A 20,762-nucleotide genomic window follows, 5' to 3' on the forward strand; every position below is an offset into this window, starting at 1 on the left:
TAGATTCTAACTGGCCCTGTTTTTTTCTCTTGACAGCATCTTTCCTGGTTCCTGTTTTCCCCTTTCTACTAGTTTTGAGTTTATGCCTTTATTTCATGTGTTTTATATTATCACTTATTTATTACAAATATGTAACTACCAAGCTTTAATCCCTTCCTTCCTTCCTTCCTTCCTTCCTTCCTTCCTTCCTTCCTTCCTTCCTTCCTTCTTTCATGATAAACTCCCTACTCCTCCTCATCTTCTTTTTGATGTAGCTGTCTTGTCTACAACTTTTTAGCAATACAATTTACCCCACTTTCTATAATGATCTCCTTTTTACTCTCTGGTTTCTGAAGTCACTCCAGGGTATTTATTCACATCTGATAATTTTGGAACCAGAGATGAGAAAGAGCATGTGGAGTTTATTTTCTGTGTCTGGGCTACTATAATATTATATTTCCTAGTTGCATCTATTTACTCTGAAATTTCATGTTTAGTTTTCTTTACAGCTGAATAGTATTCCTAGATATATACGCACCATATTTGCATCACCATTTAAGTTGAAGTACATTTCAGACTTTTCCACTTCTATCTATTTGTGAATAGAGGTCTATTGTGTGATATTTTTATTGCATTCTGATAATAAAGCTTGATTTGAACCAGACGGTGGAGCTGGAGCTAGCCACTAGTGGACCAAAATTATCCATAAAAGTTTTGGAGGACTGGGGATACATTGAGAGACAAGAAGTAGTAAGGCAGATCTTAAAGAAGATCTCAGCTCTTTGTGATGGAGGAACAGAAGAGATAGGAGGTCACTGGTGGCTTCTCTGGTGCTTCTGTGATCATTCAGGTTCTAACACCAATATCTGATTCCTGGTTTTTTTATTGACAAAGAATAATTACATAAATTAATTAAATAACTGGCACCCCAACTTTTGCCAACATAGATCCACATAAAATCTAAGAAAACTCTAAAAACATTTGGGGGGGATTAAATGCACACAAACTGTGAAATGTACCTTCTTGGTAACTATCTTACTGTCTTTTCTTAGGTAAACTTGGTGCTAACATCAAACAGAGAGGTGGCTCCTTTAGTAGGTAGCTTTCTGGCTTGGTGCTGGCTGCAAATATGGCACAACTTTTTTTAAGGGTCCATGTTACATAACACTAACATGGGGTTTATGAGCAGAGGGTAGCATATTATTCAGTAACATCAAGAACCTAACAACTTCTGAGAGCTTGGGAAGTATACCTGTCTCCCTCCAGTCCCTCCACCATGAAGCTAAGTTCTCAGGGAACCAAGTGGGGAGGAACACGCCATCAACCAGCATGAGTGGTTCCATTCACCAAGCTGAGTGATCCTGGCAGCTGACATAACAATTTAAGAATCATCTCATGTGATCAAAAAAAAAATACAGATGCGCAGTAAAGACAGATCCAGACAAAATAAAGCTCTAAGCAGGTTATAATATGTTTAAAAATATACATATGCTTAGGAGAGAAAGGAGAAAAAGTATATACAGTAATAGATTAAAAATAGTTTTAAAATAATAAAGAGGAGTAAGAAAAAAATAAGAAAAAAATAAGCCACATAATGATGGAAAATACACAGAGAATCTGGATCCAGTATGTTATTGTGTTATCTTTGGACTTTCTAATTGTTAATGAAAGAATGACAGCTGTGGAGAGATATTGGGTAATAGAAAAAAAGACTGCTGAATTGAATCAGTCTGTATATTATTAAAGATGTACTGAACTCAGAATGGAAACCAGGATACGGCTTATGTTGATGAAGAGGTTTTGCTTTTGTCTACAACTAAGAAATCTGAAAACCACTGAACAAATGAGACATCTGAAGAAAAAGATAAATCATCCAGAGAAGTTTCCCAAGAAAAGCAATCAATTGGCCTAATGGTATAACACATTCCAACAGGATAAAATTTCATAAATCTCCCCAAATGTTTGTTTCTGCTGTTGTCTACAGACATATAAGGCAAAAGGTCTTTTAGAGATTAGGGACACAGGGGTCATTCCTAAATATAATAAAGGCTATTTACAGCAAGCCGACAGCTAACATCAAATTAAATGGTGAGAAACTCAAGGCCATCCCACTAAATTCAGGAACGCGACAAGGCTGTCCACTTTCTCCTTATCTCTTCAATATAGTGCTTGAAGTTCTAGCAATAGCAATAAGACAAAACAAGGGGATCAAGGGGATTCGAATTGGAAAGGAAGAAGTTAAACTTTCGTTATTTGCAGATGATATGATAGTGTACATAAGCGACCCGAAAAACTCCACCAAAGAACTCCTACAGCTGATAAACTCCTTTAGTATCGTGACAGGTTACAAGATCAACTCCAAAAAATCAGTCGCCCTCCTATATACAAAGGATAAGGAAGCAGAGAAAGAAATCAGAGAAGCTTCACCTTTCACAATAGCCACAAATAGCATAAAATATCTTGGGGTAACTCTAACCAAGGAAGTGAAAGACCTATTTGACAAGAACTTTAAGTCTTTGAAGAAAGAAATTGAAGAGGATATCAGAAAATGGAAGGATCTCCCTTGCTCTTGGATTGGGAGGATCAACATAGTAAAAATGGCAATACTACCAAAGGCAATCTATAGATTTAATGCAATCCCCTTAAAGATCCCATCAAAATTCTTCACAGATCTTGAGAGGACAATAATCAACTTTATATGGAAGAACAAGAAACCCAGGATAGCCAAAACAATCTTATACAATAAAGGAACTTCTGGAGGCATTACCATCCCTGACTTCAAACTCTATTACAGAGCTACAGTATTGAAAACAGCTTGGTATTGGCATAAAAATAGAGAAGTCGACCAATGGAATCGAATAGAAGACCCAGATCTTAACCCACAAACCTATGAACACCTGATTTTTGATAAAGGAGCTAAAAGCACACAATGGAAGAAAGAAAGCATCTTCAACAAATGATGCTGGCATAACTGGATGTCAACCTGTAGAAGAATGAAAGTAGATCCGTAGATCCATGTCTATCACCATGCACAAAACTCAAGTCCAAATGGATTAAAGACCTCAATATCAATCTGAACACACTGAACCTGTTAGAGGAGAAAGTGGGAAGTACTCTACAACATTTGGGCACAGGAAACCGCTTCCTACGTATAGCCCCAGCAGCACAGACATTAAGGGCAACATTGAATAAATGGGACCTTCTGAAGCTGAGCAGCTTTTGTAAAGCAAAGGACACTGTCACTAAGACAAAAAGGCAGCCTACTGACTGGGAAAAGATCTTCACCAACCCCGCAACAGACAAAGGTCTGAACTCCAAAATATATAAGGAACTCAAGAGACTAGACTTTAAAATGCTAATGAACCCAATTAAAAAATGGGGCACTGAACTGAACAGAGAATTCTCAACAGAAGAAGTTCGAATGGCCAAAAGACACTTAAGGGCATGCTCAACCTCCTTAGCAATCAGGGAAATGCAAATCAAAACAACGTTGAGATACCATCTTACACCTGTCAGAATGGCTAAAATCAAAAACACCAATGATAGCCTTTGCTGGAGAGGATGTGGAGTAAGGGGTACACTCATCCATTGCTGGTGGGAATGCAAACTTGTGCAACCGCTTTGGAAAGCAGTGTGGAGGTTTCTCAGGAAATTTGGGATCCACCTACCCCAGGACCCAGCAATCCCACTCTTGGGAATTTACCCAAGAGATGCCCAATCATATTACAAAAGCATCTGTTCAACTATGTTTATAGCAGCATTATTTGTAATAGCCAGAACCTGGAAACAATCTAGATGCCCTTCAGTGGAAGAATGGATGAAGAAAGTGTGGAATATATACATATTAGAGTACTACTCAGCGGTAAAAAACAATGACATCTTGAATTCTGCATGCAAATGGAGGGAAATAGAAAACACCATCCTGAGTGAGGTAACCCAGGCCCCAAAAGATGAACATGGGATGTACTCACTCATAATTGGGTTCTAGCCATAAATAAAGGACATCGAGCCTATAATTCGTAAAAAATCCTAGAGAAGCTATATAAGAAGGTGAACCCAAAGAAAAACATATAGTTATCCTCCTGGATACTGGAAGTAGACAAGATTGCTGGACAAAAAATGGGAACATAGGGGTGGGTTGATGAGGGGGGGAGGATGGGGCGAGAAAAGTGTGAAGTGGAGGATGGGAAGAGCTTGGGGGAATAGGATGGTTGGGATATAGGAAGGGTGGATATGGGAACAAGGAATTATATATCTTAGTTAAGGGAGCCATTCTAGGGTTGGCAGAGACTTGACTCTAGAGGGGTTCCCAGGTGTCCAGGAAGATGCCCCCAGCTAGGTCCTTGGGCAGCTGAGGAGAGGGTGCCAGAAATGTCCAGATCCTATTGCCATACTCATGAATATCTTGCATATCACCATAGAACCTTCACCTGGCATTGGATGGAGAAAATGACAGAGCCCCACATAGGAGCACCGGACTGAGCTACCAAGGTCCCGTTGAGGAGCAAAAGGAGGGAGATCATGAGCAAGGAAGTCAGGACCCTGAGGAGTGCGTTTACCCATTGAGACGGTGGGACAGATCTAATGGGAGACCACCAAGTCCAGTTGGAATGGGACTGATGGAACAGGGGACCAAACCGGACTCTCTGAATGTGGCCAACGGTGGAGGAGGACTGAGAAACCAAGGACAATGGCAATGAACGTGAACTCTACAGCATGGACGGGCTCACTGTGAGCCTTGTCAGTTTGGTTGCTCACCTTCCTGGACTTAGGGGAAGCTGGGAGGACCTTGGACTTAACATAGTGAAGGGAACCCTGATGGCTCTTTGTCTTGGAGAGGGGTGGAGTGGGGGTATGGGTGGAAGGGAGGGGAGGGAAGGAGGAGGAGGAGGGAAGGAGATGGAAATCTTTAATTAAAAAAATGAGGAAAAAAATAAATTTTTAAAAAGTGAAAAAAAAATTCAAGTTCAATTAAAATTTAAAGGGACCTTTGGAATTTAAGTGTGGCTCTCTATGCCTCTAAACACAAATATGTTTGCTAAAGGAAAATCCAAATTTTTTGTCTCATGTCAGAAGATCCATGTGATATAGAATAGAAGAAAAACCAAAATTACAGGACTATTCTATTGCTACTAATCTCATAATCCTTTGGTTTTATTTTGACTCTTTAAATTTTTAAGGTATAAATATTCTAACAAAGTTTATAAGATTAACATAATGTATGTATTTAAATTTTTCATTGTGAAATTAATGATTATATATAGTACTAATTCTAGAAAAAGGCTTAATCTAGCTTTTTATACATGATTTTGAACTTGAGTCTGAATCAGGTAACTAGGAATTAAGTTTCTGTATTCTGGATATACTTAACAAATTTTGGTTTTTTAAGATCTCGGAGATGTGCTGCAAATACATTTGAAATGTCTTTCTGTAGTAAACCATGGCCACTCTAAACAGCAACTTTTAAAGTCTCCAAAAGGATGGCGGGACCCTACAACAATGACTCTACCTGAATTTTAGTAATGCCACTAAGTTTACAAACATTACCCAAAGGCAGCTTTGGACTAAACTGCTCAGGACAACTTCAAAGCAGTTAGTTGAGATGGTCTTCCTCCATACACTACTCCAGCAAGACTTCAGATAAGTCCAACCTTTCCTATTACACAGAGACTGGCAACAAATGATACAACTAGCTCTTCCAAGACTTGACCATTATCTCAATTTTCTCTGGGTCCTGTAGAGATTTTACCATCCCCCAGATAACAGGAAGCAATCTAGAGAACAAGATGTCCACATTCTCAAGAGGCAGGGTGGATGAGTTTTGGTCATTCGGTGGGTTATGGATATTTGTCATCGATTAGGAGGGTTGGTTACAAGTTGTTATTGGTAATGATCAGGAAAAGAACTGAACAAAAGAGATAAGTTTTAGGGATCTCATCCTGAAAAGACAAAAAGAGGGGAATAGAAATGATAGATAAAATAGTAGTTTATTGAATCTACTTTTAAACTAATAAAGAACAACTAGCATTCTTAAATATTTTACATTGGTATAGATTTTTGCATATTGATGCAAATTTAAGGTTAATTTTGTTATACTGTATATATGTTTCTATTTTTATTTAAGATATTTTTGTATATTCATACAAATTCAAGTTTATTTTTGTTAGAACATTCTGTACATACTCATTTTTAAGGTATTGTACCTATGCAGCTCATTTAACAATGTTATGTAAGTTTCTAGCCCTTAAAAATTATTATTACAAACTATTTTAGGATAATAAAGAAATACAGGTTGGTAGTTAGTCACCTATTATGGTCAAAGTTGCAGTCACGCTAGGTATATTTTCCAGGTCAAATAGAGATATAGACAGGTGGTCTTCAAATTATTCAGAGATCTACAGAATATGGCATTTAAGATGTTTTAATAACACAAGGCTTTTTATGACAATGAGACATGTATGCTCCTGGTAGCACCAATCTATTTTAGAGAAGATAATGGGCATCAAAGAAACTCCATATGGAGTCTACTTTCTTTGTGGCAAAGGTTAGCCACTGGGCAAGAAATTGCTCTTGTCTCAACTGCTGACACTATGTTGTCCAAGCAGGACCAAAGGAGAAGAAAAGAAAAAAAAAAGCGACATCTGAAATTTGCCAAGACAAGACAGAACAGTCATTCAAAATTTCTGCTTTATGGAAAAGTCTGTCAGATATTTTAGGTCTATAGGCCGAAGATGGATGCTCCAACATTACAGAGGAACTTGGGGTGGCTGTCCAGGCAGTCAGCTGTTTCTTTCATTTCTTAGTTTTGGAAGTTGTGTGCGCTGCACTATACGTTTGTTTACTCAGGCAATATTTTATCCTTCTCAGGTTTCCGATGAAGTTGAAGACTAGATAATCACAGTTATAATGTTCTTTGTTACCAAATTCAGCAAAGAAACTCAGAAAAGAAGTGTAAAGTGTCTAAAGTTGAGAGAAATAAAAAGATAGTTTTGAGCTGGTAATATAAGTTAGGATAAAAAGAAAATTAGGTACAAAACTTTTGACTCACCAAGAGAGGCTAGATAATGGAGTATTTTCTCAGAATTTTCCAAATGCAAGTGGACATTGTGAATATAATTCTTACCTGATAGTTGTTCTTTTTTTATATAGTTTTAATGTTAGAGTTAAAGCCTTGCCTTTTTATTTATCAAAAAAGGAGAAATGTTGTGTGATATTTTGGTTGCATTATAACAATAAAGCTTGCTTTGAATCAGAGGGTGGTGCTAGCCACTAGCAGACCAAAATTCCCATAGAGGTTTTGGAGGACTGAGGACAGATAGAGAGACAGTAGTAAGGCGGGGCTTAGAGAGGATCTTAGGCTATTTGAATGGAGAAACAGAAGACATAGGAGGTCACTGGTCACTACTCTGTCCTTTCTCTGATTATTCAGGTTCTTACCCCAATATCTGACTCCTGATATTTTATTAATAAGGAATAATTAGATAACTGTATCAGAGGTCAGTCCTGGAAACATGTTGATGCAGAAAGCACTGAATAGATTCAATATCTTGTATTTCTATGTTTTTTCTTGTGTGTATGTGTGTGCTCACACATGAGTGTGTGTGTTTCTATGTAACACTAATGACCAAAGAACAATAGTGACTGAAACAGATGTGAGTTTCAAAGGAAAGGTCCAACAAAAAATTAGAAGGAAATAATGCAATTATAGTTTAATAAATTTTACAAACACATTAAAACATACTACTATTGATCCAAAATGCAATTATCTGTTGAAAATTAGCACACCTAATGTTCTTGTGCACTTATTAAGAGCCAAAATATCCCACGTGGAATAGCACATGCATTATGAAGTTGTCTCTGCTCGTTACCTGATATGTCAGCATTTATAAGGCTAGGAAACATCACTTTCTGAGAAAATGAGTATCATATAGCTTTGTCAATAGTTTTAGCTCTAAATAAACTCTTGCTTTGTCACAACAGACAGGAAGAAGAACATTTGTGCAAGAATTATTGAGTGAAGGACAACAGTTGAAAAAATTTTTTAGCTTAAATGACATCAATAGATATTTTCTTTCTTGTATTTCCATCATACAAAGCAACAATTATGTTAAACTTCATGGTGTGGGAAACAAAATCTACTACATATTGGGAGACTTTTTAATATATTCTTTTTCCTCACTAGAACCATAATACATGCATTCCTTTGGTCAGCTGCGTTCTTTATATCTGTGCAGATATATAAATATATTACTAACACCTAAAGAGAAGGCATAATGAAGCCTGTGAGTAAATACTTGTGGGAATATATGAAATAGGTGGAAAGGATGACATTTTTTTCCATAAAAGTTTCCAGTTAGTAGACAGAAATATAGGTCCTGATTTTTACTCACAGAACTATAACTATGTGCTTCAACTAGAAAACAAAACAAAACAAACAAACAAAAAAAAACACACCCAGATGTGAATAAGGCTGACAACTTTGATATAGAGCAGTTATCCTGTTATTCTGGTGGGTCCCATGTAACTACATTGCTTATTGAAAAGCAGAAACCCTTGTCTGGTTATAAAAACAGAAAGGCGTCACCATGAGAAAATGTCCATGGTCACAATAATGTCAACTATGAAGATTGAGAAAGAGAGCTGTACGTGAAGAATGCAGGCAGCCTGTAATAACTGGAAAGGATATGGATATAGAAACACTGAGATGGGGTAAAGAGGAAGAAGGGAATTAGGAGAGATACTTTGATTTCCTTGCAGAGAGTCTTGTACAGATCTCCCAACTTTCAGAATTATACAACAGGAAAGTTGTATTTGTTCAGGTGAATAAACTTCTGGAAATTTGTTGCAGCAACATCAGAAAGCTAACATAAACCACTGAAATAATTTATCTGCTACTTCTTCAGGATCAGTGAGATATATAGCCTTTCTAGCTTCTGCATGACAGAAATCGTAAAGGACACCATGAGAGATTAATTTCTGATCTCTTCCTTTATTCCTCTGCTATTATATAGGCTGGCAGAGTTAATCTTGTCACCCCTGTGTTCCCCCTTATATCACGGGCCCCAAGGGCAGATTTGAATCAACACAGCACTGGAAAGGAAGAATTAAGACCAAATCTTCATGTTTAGATGAAATAAGAAATAACCCTTGCTCAGCTCTCCTGAGATTGTATATGGAAACTTCACAGCGTACCACACACTGTCAAAAGGTAACTGTTCTAATGTCTAAAGAACACATAACATTTAATGGTATCTACTAAAATATACTAGTCCTGATACAATCCCTGAATTCTTTCTAGATTAATCTCTTCCATAAGAGCAATGAGAATAAGACAATAAGGTTGGAGAACACTCTATTCAAATTCACTTGTCTCAGTTCAGCTTTAGCCATGAGTTTACTTGTGTTGTTTCTAGTGAGCCTTGGTCATTGCCTCTGAAAAGAGAAAAACGAAGGGATCTGTTTTTCCAAGGTTCTCTCAGGAATACTGGATGCCATCTCTGTGGGAAGGGTTATAACCACTGAATTCACTTGAATTAATTCTGAAATAAAACTCATAAGGAATATGAGTTTCTGAAGGTATAAGTCCAAAGATATTTCCAATCCCTCTATCAGCCCAACTGTCATCATGCAGTGATCCTATTGCATTAATGGAAGAAAGCTATGCTCAAGAGCTGTGGCAACGACACACTGTCATCATGCAGTGATCCTATTGCATTAATGGAAGAAAGCTATGCTCAAGAGCTGTGGCAACGACACACTTTGCCCCACCACTGCTGTCAGTACTTCCTATGAATATGAATATGAATAACCTGTGAATATAATTATTCTCCTTTCATCCTCTAACAAATGCATTGGCTCTACTTCAGAAATACCCACTACCTAACCACTATGAAAAAGGTCTAGCCTGAGGCCTCTGTGTCTTTCATTTTTTTGCAGTCATAGAGGTAAAGGCTTCATCCAGAGACCAGAAAAGTCCTTTTACACAAAATTTACAAGAGCTGGGATATAGCTCAGTTGTAAATTACTTGTGTGGCATGTGGAGGGAACCTCAGCTCAGACTCTGGTCCTTCACAAACAAATCAAACATAACACTCCTCACTCAAACTCTTCCACTCAAATCTCTGTGATTGCCCACCTGTCATCGATAGAATCCCAAGACCCTAGTCTGGCCTTGTCATTTCCTATGCTCTGATGCCTTCATCTGCTGAATGATTTCACCAAGTTCCTTCCTCATGCCCCAAACTTAGGCCACTCTGGACTGTTTCCTTCTCCTTTTCCAGACACACATGCCTCGAGAGTCCTTTCATTTACTCACCTCTCCACTCCAAAGCACTCACTGCTGAGGACAGCTGGCTTCCTTACCTTCCTCATCTCTCAAAGTATATACTTTTATACCCATAAAGCTACCTTGCATTTGAACTTTATACTCCCGTCAGCTCCTAGTTATTTCCTATGTACAAATTTATCAACAATATGACCCCTTTCAACCTTATGTCTTCTTTTATCTTTTTATAACCCACTGAATCAGATTAGTGCTGTCTGTATGTACATGGGTGGGGCTATCCACTAAAGCATAAGCAAGCTCCCGGCAGCCATACACCAAAAGAAAAATGTCTCCTCTCTTTCAGCATCCATCAAATGCCAACAACTCCTCAGCTAGAGGTGATGCCTCATAAACTCCAAACACTCTCCCATGATGGAATTTTGACTGACTGATCTCCTATAGCTAGTAATATGGGCCGTGAGTTCATGGCTGCAATGGCCGCTTCATGTCCAGAAAACAGCATGTCATAGCCCTCTTCCCATTCTGCAGCTCTTACATTGCTTCAGCTTGCTCTTCTGTGATATTCCACAGACCGCAGAGGGAAATATAGGTATCTCATTTAGGGCTGAGGGCTCACAGCTATAGTGGTATATTATTTGTATTATGATAAATAAATCTTGCCTGAAGACCACAGTCAAAGCTAAAGCCACCAGAGATCAGGTAATGGGGACACACACTTTTAATCCTAGGAGTTGGGAGACAGAATTAGATCGACCTCTGTGAGTTCTAGGCTATGCTGGGTTACACAAGATCAATGCAGAAACAAATTTAGGTGGTGGTGGCTCACACCTTTAATCCCAGTCCTAGGGAGTCACATGCCTCTAATCCCAGCACTAGAGAGAATATAAAATGAGAGGAGAGGGAGGCTTAGTCTGCATAGTTGGTGGTCGTTCAGCCTTGGTAGAGGTAAGACTAGTAGCGTGGCTGCCTTGCTTTTCTGGTTTTCGTGTTGAATCCCAATTTCTGTCTCTGGGTTTTTACTATTTGTGCAGCCAATTATTCTCACCACTTTTTCCAGTTATAGGTCTGTATATTAACACTCTACTACAAACAGAAACTTCTCCAACCAGGACAGAAAGCAGCCCTAATCTGGAGGTTTCACAAGTTGGCTGCCTTGGTCCCACCCTTAAGGCTTTTCAGCATGAGGGAGGCAAGCAGCAGGGACTGACTTTCTCATCCTCCTTTATCTACTTCCCAGGGTTGCTGTTTTGTGCCAGATCTTTGGATGGTGTTTTCTTTGGGCCATGTAACGAATCCATAGGCCACAGCTATTTGTATCTCTGTTTTGCTTGTGAAGAAACAGGTTTCGAGAGGGTAAGTCACATTCTTGTCACACAGCTAGTAAACGTTAGGATGGCCATGCAAACACAGGCAGTGTGGCTCCAGAGTTCATAAACCATCAGTGACCTCTGCAGATATATCACGACTGTAGGTAGCTGACTAATTTATCTCCTTCAAACACTACTATTGCTTCCATTCTGCAGCTTACGAAACCTAAGCTTAGAGAATTCATTGATCAGCTCAAGGCCCTAGGACCGGAATGAGTCATAGCCCAGAAAGGACTTAGGTTTGTGAACCATAAGGAAGCCAGCCTAAAATGGAGAACCAGGGCAAAGGAATAAGGGAAACCATATACCTGCTCTTAATATTCTTTTTCTCCATGGAGCTACTTAACCAGAACATAACACATAACATAGGTTATGACATCCTGCCTGAACAAATACCTTCACAATAGCCTCAGCACAGGGTACAAATTAAAAGCTTAGGGGCTTCGAGAGTGATGTAGTGAGGAGAGGAAACCCTTAACCCTGGTCCACTCCCATCTTTTCATGGCCCCCTGATTGTGGACCAGACTCAAAGGACTGTTCTAGAGTTGTCATCAGTAGTTCGGGAGCCGTTGGGTCATGTAGAGTTTCAGGTTTCACATATTTCCTGACCACAGCATGGAGGCAATGTGTGACCAAAGGCTGTATGTGGCAGGGGCAGAGCCCAGGATGGGGATGTTGCATGAATGCAAGAGGTTTTAACTTCCAACTTATGCTTTCATCCACTAGGTTACTCTGTCATTCTTTCTCATGGTCAGGAGCAAGTGTTGGTTTGTGTAAGGACTTTTTCTAATTCAGTCACCAGGTTATATATATATATATATATATATATATATATATATATATATATATATACATATATATACATATACAAATATATGCATATATATGTATATATACACACACATATATGTATGTACACACACATATATATGTATACATATACACATATATGTATACATATATATATACATATATACATATATATATATAAAATTATGTTAGTGTGTTCATAAACACTCTCCATGCCTCTTTCACTGTGTTGGTTCCCATCCATCACATTGCTCATAAAGAAGAACTTGTTGATTTTGATTTTTTTGGGCAATGTATTATGCTAATACACACCCTTCTTGTATACTTCATACATCACCGAACTGTCTGATGATATACCGTCCCATCCAATTGCTGTCTTCCCCACACTGTCACTCTCGGGTCTTTATTTTTTTACTTTGTTTTTAACTCACTTTCAATTGGGAAGCCATTGACTCTCCATTTGATGGTGGGTTGAGGTTCTCCTTCCGCTTCACACAACAAGATACCACTGCTTCCTGTGCTGTACACTGCACTCTGAGGTTTCTTTTTCCAACGTGGAGGCTCTGAACACAAAACAAAGAGATTTTCAGAAAGTGTCTCCATAGCAAAAGATCCAACCTTTGTAACAGGCCTGCATTTCCACCATACACCAGCAGAGGGCAGACACCACAAAGTAGTCCACAGCAGCTCTTTTGGTTTGGTTCTGCAAAGCAAGGTGGGTGTATTAAGGTGTGTGTGTGTGTGTGTGTGTGTGTGTGTGTGTGTGTGTGTGTGTGTGTGTGTACTTACATTACATTCTGAACATGTAAATAAATCAACATACTAAAAATAAAACAGGCAGAAGGACTAAGCAGCTGGTAACTCATTTAGGACTGGCTTAGGACTCAAGCTGCAACAAGGTAGCTGAAAATAGTGATATGAAAGAAATACACGTGGAGAGCTTTTTAAATAACAGTAAAATTTTCAAAAAAAACCCTTGTTCCTTTATTATTGACACAAGTATTTACATATTTTATCTATACCAGTTTCCATAACTTATCAACTTGGAAAACATAATTTGGTAGAGATGTTCTCCTTGCAAAGGAGCAGGGATGGAACCTGATAGGAACATTTGCCTGTTTTTCTTTTGAAACAAAGCAGGAAAAACAGAACTAAATGATCTCTATCTTTTGATACATAAACCTTCAGAGGTGTAAATCAGATTGGAGTATCAGAACAAAGCAAGACAAGTGTCTTCAGTTCAAACATTACTGTCATGTGTTGTCACTTTCAGAATAGCCCCATGCCAACAGGCAATACAAGACTTGAAGTATTCATGGATTATTATTATTATTATTATTATTATTATTATTATTATTTATTGGTGTTTGCCTGCATGTGTGGCTATGTACCACTTTCTTGGATACCTGGTGCCCATAGAGGAGAAGAAGGTATCAAACCCCTTGGTTGAAATTACAGAAAGTTGTCAGCTACCATGTTGATGCTGAGACCTAAATCTGGGGCCACTGAAAATGAAGCTCGTGCACTTAAACACTGAGCCATTGCTCCAGACCTAGGTGCATGGTTGATGATTATTCTCAGAAGTGTCTTAATCAAACTTTGAGGCAGTAATTCCCATCGACTCTAGCTTGGTCATTTTTCCCCAAGTACTGTGGATTTCTGCCTTGATTCGAAAAGGAAACTGTTTAAAGATATGCACATGTATAGAAAGAAAATACCTTTCAAATTGTTTTAGTAAAGGAAGGAAAGGGGATTTCACGGGGGGTGGGGGGAGCCCCAAATTCCTAAAAAAGAAAACACGCATACAAAGAATGTAAGCAAAGAACATGCCTTTAGAATCTCCTCACAGGATGTGGGCTCAAGTGTTAATTTCCATGTTAAACATCTGTTTTTAACAGATTTATCTACAAATATTGAGTTATTTAGCATAAAGTACAATGGACTAAATTAGAACTGTGGGTCACTTTCTGAATGGAAGAGTGCCTTGGTGACATTATTACTATTTTTAAGATTTTTATTTGTCTGTGGGGTGTATGGACATTGGTGAATGTCAGTTCAACACGCATGTTGGAAACCAAACTTAGCTTCTCTGGAAGGGCATCATGCATTCCTGACCACTGAGACATCTTTCTAGGCCCTTTCCTTTTAAATGTTTTTTCTTGCTCTTTTTATATAACCATAATGAAATTCAACATGTGCAAGTTACAGGCAGAGCCTGAGGAATGTGCAAGTCATTGTGTTCATAGTAGAAACAATGACTCTTCCTTTCCAAGTGTGTACAAATAAAAATAATGAAAATATTCTTCCATTCCCACTGTATAATAAAAATCATTTTTTCTAATCACTAGCCTCATCCCAAGAATTTCATTAACCTTTGTGAGTGTGTAAACATATATTACTGATAGGATCAAATAAAGAGATGAGGTATCACCTCATCTAACCTTTGACCTTATGGAAATAATCTGAGCCTTGGAGAATTTATCTAATTTTTTTTCAGGGTCATCAGTGAAAGAATCATTTCCTGTTCCTGCCATGTTGTAGATCTCAGAACAAAGCCTCTGGGGAAAGGAGAGAGAGGCAAAGCTATGGAGGCAGGTTCTTATCCACTGCTATCCTACATATATAACTAGGAAGAGAGGTCAGTCCCGTGGTCCAGAGGAGTCTTTGCATTACCAACATCCTCCCAACCCCATATCTATCAACTTGCTCAGGAGGTTTCAAACATTTGGTAGTTGGTTGGAATCATTACTATACATTAACCTGGCCCTTTTTTTTTTTTTTTTTTTTTTTTTTGGTTTTTTTTTTTTTTTTTTTTTTTTTGGTTTTTTCGAGACTGGGTTTCCCTGTAGTTTCTAGAGCCTGTCCTGGAACTAGCTCTTGTAGACCAGGCTGGCCTCGAACTCAGAGATCCACTTGCCTCTGCCTCCCGAGTGCTGGGATTAAAGGCGTGCACCACCACCGCCCGGCTAACTTGGCCCTTTTAATAGCATTTAAAAACACTTCCACATTTCTGTAGAAGTTTCTCTCCCTTTTTTTCCCTTAAGCTACTGTTTCAAACAGATGTAAACATCGGCATGAAATTTGAGACTTAAAACGTATCTATGACTGCTTGACATCCAGCCTAGGCAAAGACTCTCACTGTTGACTTCACTAGTGGGATATTCAGTAGTTCAATACTGAAGTCAGCACTGAGTGTCCTCAGACCAGTGACCTCTGCAGAGCCAGGGCTGAAGCTTATTGTTTTGTTTCTTCCTGATTTGGCACAATGTCTCACTAAGAAAATATGTGTAGGGTGAACTTTTAAGTAGAACTTGATAAATATCTAAAGACTTCCATGGAAAAGACAAGAAAAAAAAAACTAAAGCGCATTAGAATGAAAATAATTCTTGCTGTCTGGTCATTCACTCATTCTCCCATGACATAGATTTGATTAACATATTATTTAACTACTACGTATGGTTCACAAAAGACATTATTGTCAGCCTGTAGCTTGATTAGAAACTCAGGGTGACTGAGATGCAAGGCCAGAGGACCAGCAGAACTTTACCAAAACTCAAATCACACACCCGTGGGATGGGTTAGATCTAGTCAAGGCAATTACAGGAGAGACGAAACATACAAACAAAACAGGAAACGATATCTGTGAAACAAGTTACATAGTAGACATTTTCTTAGTAAAACGGTTTTAATCACAATTGTCTAGTTAATGTTTATATTCTTGATTTTCCTACGACAATGTCTTGTGTATACCAGGTAAGCCTCTGCTTGCTAAGGATGACCTTTAACTGTTGATTCTCTTGCCTCTGCATCCCAAGTGCTGGGAAGACAGGGGTGCACCACCAGCCCCAATTTATGTGTGCTTGGGATTGAACCAAGGGCTTTGTGTACATTAGGTAAGCACTCCACCCACTTCTTATGAAAGAAAATTGTTAATTTAAAATAAGCTATTGTTTATGGTATAAATGACTGGACTGAGTTTCAGTTCATAGACACTGCAGGGCACTTTGGATAGAATTAAATATTGAACAGATGTGCAAAAATGATTCATGTTTTATTTCTAAAATTCAGCAGTCTCAAATGATTCCATAGTGGGCAACATAAAACTGGTAGATGAGCAATTTTCTTTTATAAGTGTGACTAATATTCCGATGTCTGAAATTTTGTTTCATGTGCCATTCTTATGTATCCTTCTCTTTATTATCATTGTGTTTGAGTGTGTGTCCATACCATAGTGTACCTATGGCGGACAGCTGTATAGAGTCAGTTCCCGCCTTTCATTTCTGTGTTGATTCCTGAAACAAATTCAGGTGTGCTGCAATCCCCTTTACCCACTGGGCCCTTTCACTAGCTCTTACTATAGCTTTTGCTGCTGCATATGCAATAATCCATACTGAAGGTTCCCAGAAAATATGGTGACATCTAATTAGGACATCACAGCTGTTTTTCTCATGCAAAAGAAGGCATTTGACTTGCAATCTGGTTACATATTTAGACTGCTGTAGTTTAAAGTACAAGCTCACAGAATTTGAGTTTCAGACTCGGGAAGAAAATCGAAAACTATGCTTCTGATAGTCACACAAGAGATTGTCAAAATGAGCTTGATTCTCAAAGTATATGGTAGTACTGATTTTCCCCCAGAAACAGTCCTGATTTAATTCGGGTTTCTAAATAAAAGAATGAAAAGACAGAGGCAGAAAAAAGAGACTAAAGAAAATGTAATAAAGGTGAACTCGTCTCCCTTGATGATTCGTGTACATTATAGTTACTGTTTTCTTGCTTTAGGGCAGAAAATACTTCTAGAACATTTTTCTTGAAGACAGTCCACTGTTCCCATGCAGGTGAAAGAAGAATCTGAAACAGGTGTCTGAGTGCACATTTAGTATTTTCACACAAAAGCATAATGATTCAATATTCTTCATAAAAACAGTTTTTACATCACTAATACCTGTTTTGAAAATAGTGAAGATAATTTGTTCAAGAACCATATATATATATATATATATATATATATATATATATATATATATATTCAACTGTCAACTTTTTAAGTTGTATAATTAATTTTGCGTGTATAATATTTTTTGCAACATTTGCAATTCTTTTGAAAGCTTTGGTCTTAATAGTCAAGAAAACTGAGGCCAGATTGTTAAAATATTCAGCTACCGTAGCAACGCAGCAGCCATCTGGAAGGATTTCTAACAGTCAGCAGCTCAGAGTAGAAAAAGCTAATAATTATGTGTGTCTGGTTAGAGAGAGAGAGAGAGAGAGAGAGAGAGAGAGAGAGAGAGAGAGAGAGAGAGAGAGAGAGAGAGGGAGGGAGAGAGGAGCGCCATGGAAGGACTAGGGGCTAGGGAATATCCTCATTACAAGATAACACCACATTATATACAGTGTCACATTATATACAGTGTCAAAAACTCTAAATTTATAGGCGTGTCTTTCATTCTTTTGCGGAGTATCTTTCTGAATAATTTGTTGTGAGAGAAATCTATTATTGTGGATAGATGTTGATGTTAATTTTAACTCTAAGTTCTCTCCTATACAGATTTGCTTTGTTGTACCAAAAATAAATGAATAAATTCCTTTTAAAATTATTTTTATTTTTTATTTTTCTCTTCTCACCTTAACCAAGAAAACAGTATAGAAGGTGTTGGCAAATTGTGTTAGTCCAAACAGATGCATGACTCAGTCAATGACTGTAACATTTGTTTGTGAGTGAAATTTTTGCTTAGTCTCTTTTCTTTTCCAGCAAGTAGGGGCAAAAGACCATTAGTGACATGCTCCTTGAACTTTAAAATGAAGCTTTAAAGGGTGAACTTTAGCAGAACATTAATGGAAACCTGGCAGCTTCAGTTCACGAACGGATAGCCTGGCAGAGATGATTTTTTTTCCCTACTTAAGCCAACACAGCACTAAATAAGTACAAAATTACAATGTCACGACTACTCCATCCCTCTGATCAATACAGTTCAGGAAACCACAGAGGGAAACCCTAGGTGTGACCCCCACCCGCTGGAAGCAGTCAGTGTTAATCAAATCACAGCAGGATCATGCAGCCTCTGCTCTTGCACCACAGGCAGGCCTGGATTTCTAATTTCTATGGCTGCTACTTCATGAGAATGATGTCATCATCCCTTACTTATTCTTAATTACAACAAATAACAGAAAATCTCAATTATTCAATAAACAGTTCAGTTATTTATGGGCAGAAGATGAAAACCATTTGATAAACCATTAATATTTGCACTGAATGGTCTTTTATATTTCTCGGTAAGTGATATACTGAATACCAGGGTACACAGTGCGAAACGCTGAAATAAGGATAACACAAAGACAATTCATCTACAGCCACCATTTCTTTGACAAAGAACCTGAGGAATAGAGAAATGGAGCCCAGTGATCATGGGCAAGGGGGCTGAGTGACAAGATAAGGAAGCAGTCCAAACCTCCTTGCAGGGTCCTTACTATAATGTTTGACTTCATGATCATGACCTCATTTATGAGCGTCATGTGCACATTATAATAAAAATCATTCTATGCAATAAAATCTTACAAGAGGGTAGATTTAATGACCGTTTAAACAGACCCTGGAAGCAATGTATGTTCAGCCCCTAACATTAGCTCTCTACTTGACATTTGTGCCTTCTATATGGTTTGTGGAGATAAATTATAAGCCTGATTAATTAAGTATAGTGTTACTCAGTGCCCACACTACAACTAAAACCATAAACTAACGATCAATTTTAACCTATAAACTGTTGAGGGAAAGGTCTGTGAATTGTGTACACTTATTCATCTCTTCGAGGCAGAAATTTAAATCTTAATGGAGAACATACCTTGTACTATGATATGGAAATCATGGCTGGCTTTCCCCAAGAAGTTGTTAGCTATACAGCGATAATTTCCTTTGTCGTGGTAGGAGATGTTTTCTATCTTCAAAGTCTTCCCATAATTTTCTTTTGTTTCTCTTCCCTTTGGTAATTCGCTATCCAGTTTGCTCCACTCGACCTGTGGGGTTGGTCTGCAAGAAGTAGGATGAATGCATAGATAAGTAAATATGTGACGTAGTCACTGTGTCTTATCAGCTTCACCAGAGGACGCACCACCATGGGAAGCAGGGGGTTGAACAGGCATGTTTCATCAGAAGCTCCCTTAGTGGACGACTACCTAGCAATCTTGTCCACCTGAGTGCTGAATCCCTGAAGCCGGATGTGAGATAAATAACTGAAGACACTTCTCAAGTGTGGCATTCTCCCTATGGTCAGGCATGAAGAGATTCCCCTTCCCTGTGTGACTCTCAACAACATGGCACAGTAGTCTCCAGCAGTCAGCAAAGGAAAACCACAATTTCCCCTTGAATCCTAACGAAGCCCATTTTGGCTAAAGTGGTTGGGAGTGGAGCCAAATGCGTGGGCTGGATGGAGGAGCAGTTCTTTCATTCTTGGCAGCTTGGAGAGAACAGCGCAGACCTTGCTTTCCTGCTCCAAGGGGAACAGAGGGAAGGAGACAAGAACTCGGAATCTCCCTAATTCAGAAGCATTCGGGAGATGGGCACAGTAGATCAAAACAAACACAAGCCAAACAAAAGACAGGGGTAACCTTGTCACATGCCAACACCTTTCTCTCTCTGACAATGAAGGGAAACAGGAGCACAGGCCAAGCCAAGCGGTTTGTGGAATAATCTCTTCTAAATATGAAGGATGGAAAAGTGACATTCTATGACACCTTGACTTTAAAATGTCCCTGATAACCAACTATAAGTAGGTACAACTTTGTTTTCTCCTCTTACAAGATTGGAAAACACCTAATTCTGCTATTTACCTATTCCTGGTTACTAATTACTCCTCTGAGAACTCTCTAAGGGTGAGCTTATTTATTGCTTTCATTCTACCAGCATCAAAGAGAAGCTCCAAGAAGCTAAGTCATTAACATTTATCAGATTCAAAGCTTACATTTTTCTTAGTTGTTTCTATTTGCTTTCTGCTTTTCAAAGGAATTCATCCTTCTTCTTCTTTTTTTTTTTTTTTTTTTTTTTTTGGTTTTTCGAGACAGGGTTTCCCTGTAGTTTCTAGAGCCTGTCCTGGAACTAGCTCTTTTTTTTTTTTTTTCTTTTTTTTTTTTTTTATATTTAAAAATTTCCATCTCCTTCCCTCCTCCTCCCCCCTCCCTCCCCTCCTTCTCCCCCTTCTCTCCCCTCCTTCTCCCCCTTCCCTCCCCTCCCCTCCACCTCTACCTCCCCTCCCTCCCTCTCAAGGCCAAGGAGCCATCAGGGTTCCCCACTCTATGCTAAGGTCCTGATGAGGAGCAGAAGGAGAGAGAAC

At 38.5% G+C, this 20,762-nt stretch overlaps 1 protein-coding gene across 3 annotated transcripts in view; it reads right to left on the bottom strand.

Moving 5' to 3' along the window:
• Window positions 1–20,762, bottom strand: part of Chl1 (cell adhesion molecule L1 like) — an 84,872-nt gene that overhangs the window by 33,756 nt on the left and 30,354 nt on the right. For all 3 annotated transcript variants that reach the window (XM_038319834.1, XM_038319835.1, XM_038319833.1), the window contains 2 exons: window positions 19,278–19,462; window positions 12,873–13,004 (listed from right to left, as the gene is read on the bottom strand). In XM_038319834.1, coding sequence (XP_038175762.1) covers window positions 12,873–13,004; window positions 19,278–19,462 — 317 coding nt within the window. The remainder of the gene's footprint in view (window positions 1–12,872; window positions 13,005–19,277; window positions 19,463–20,762) is intronic.

Source organism: Arvicola amphibius, chromosome 2 (genome assembly GCF_903992535.2).
Source record: "Arvicola amphibius chromosome 2, mArvAmp1.2, whole genome shotgun sequence".
Taxonomy (NCBI): Eukaryota; Metazoa; Chordata; class Mammalia; order Rodentia; family Cricetidae; genus Arvicola; species Arvicola amphibius.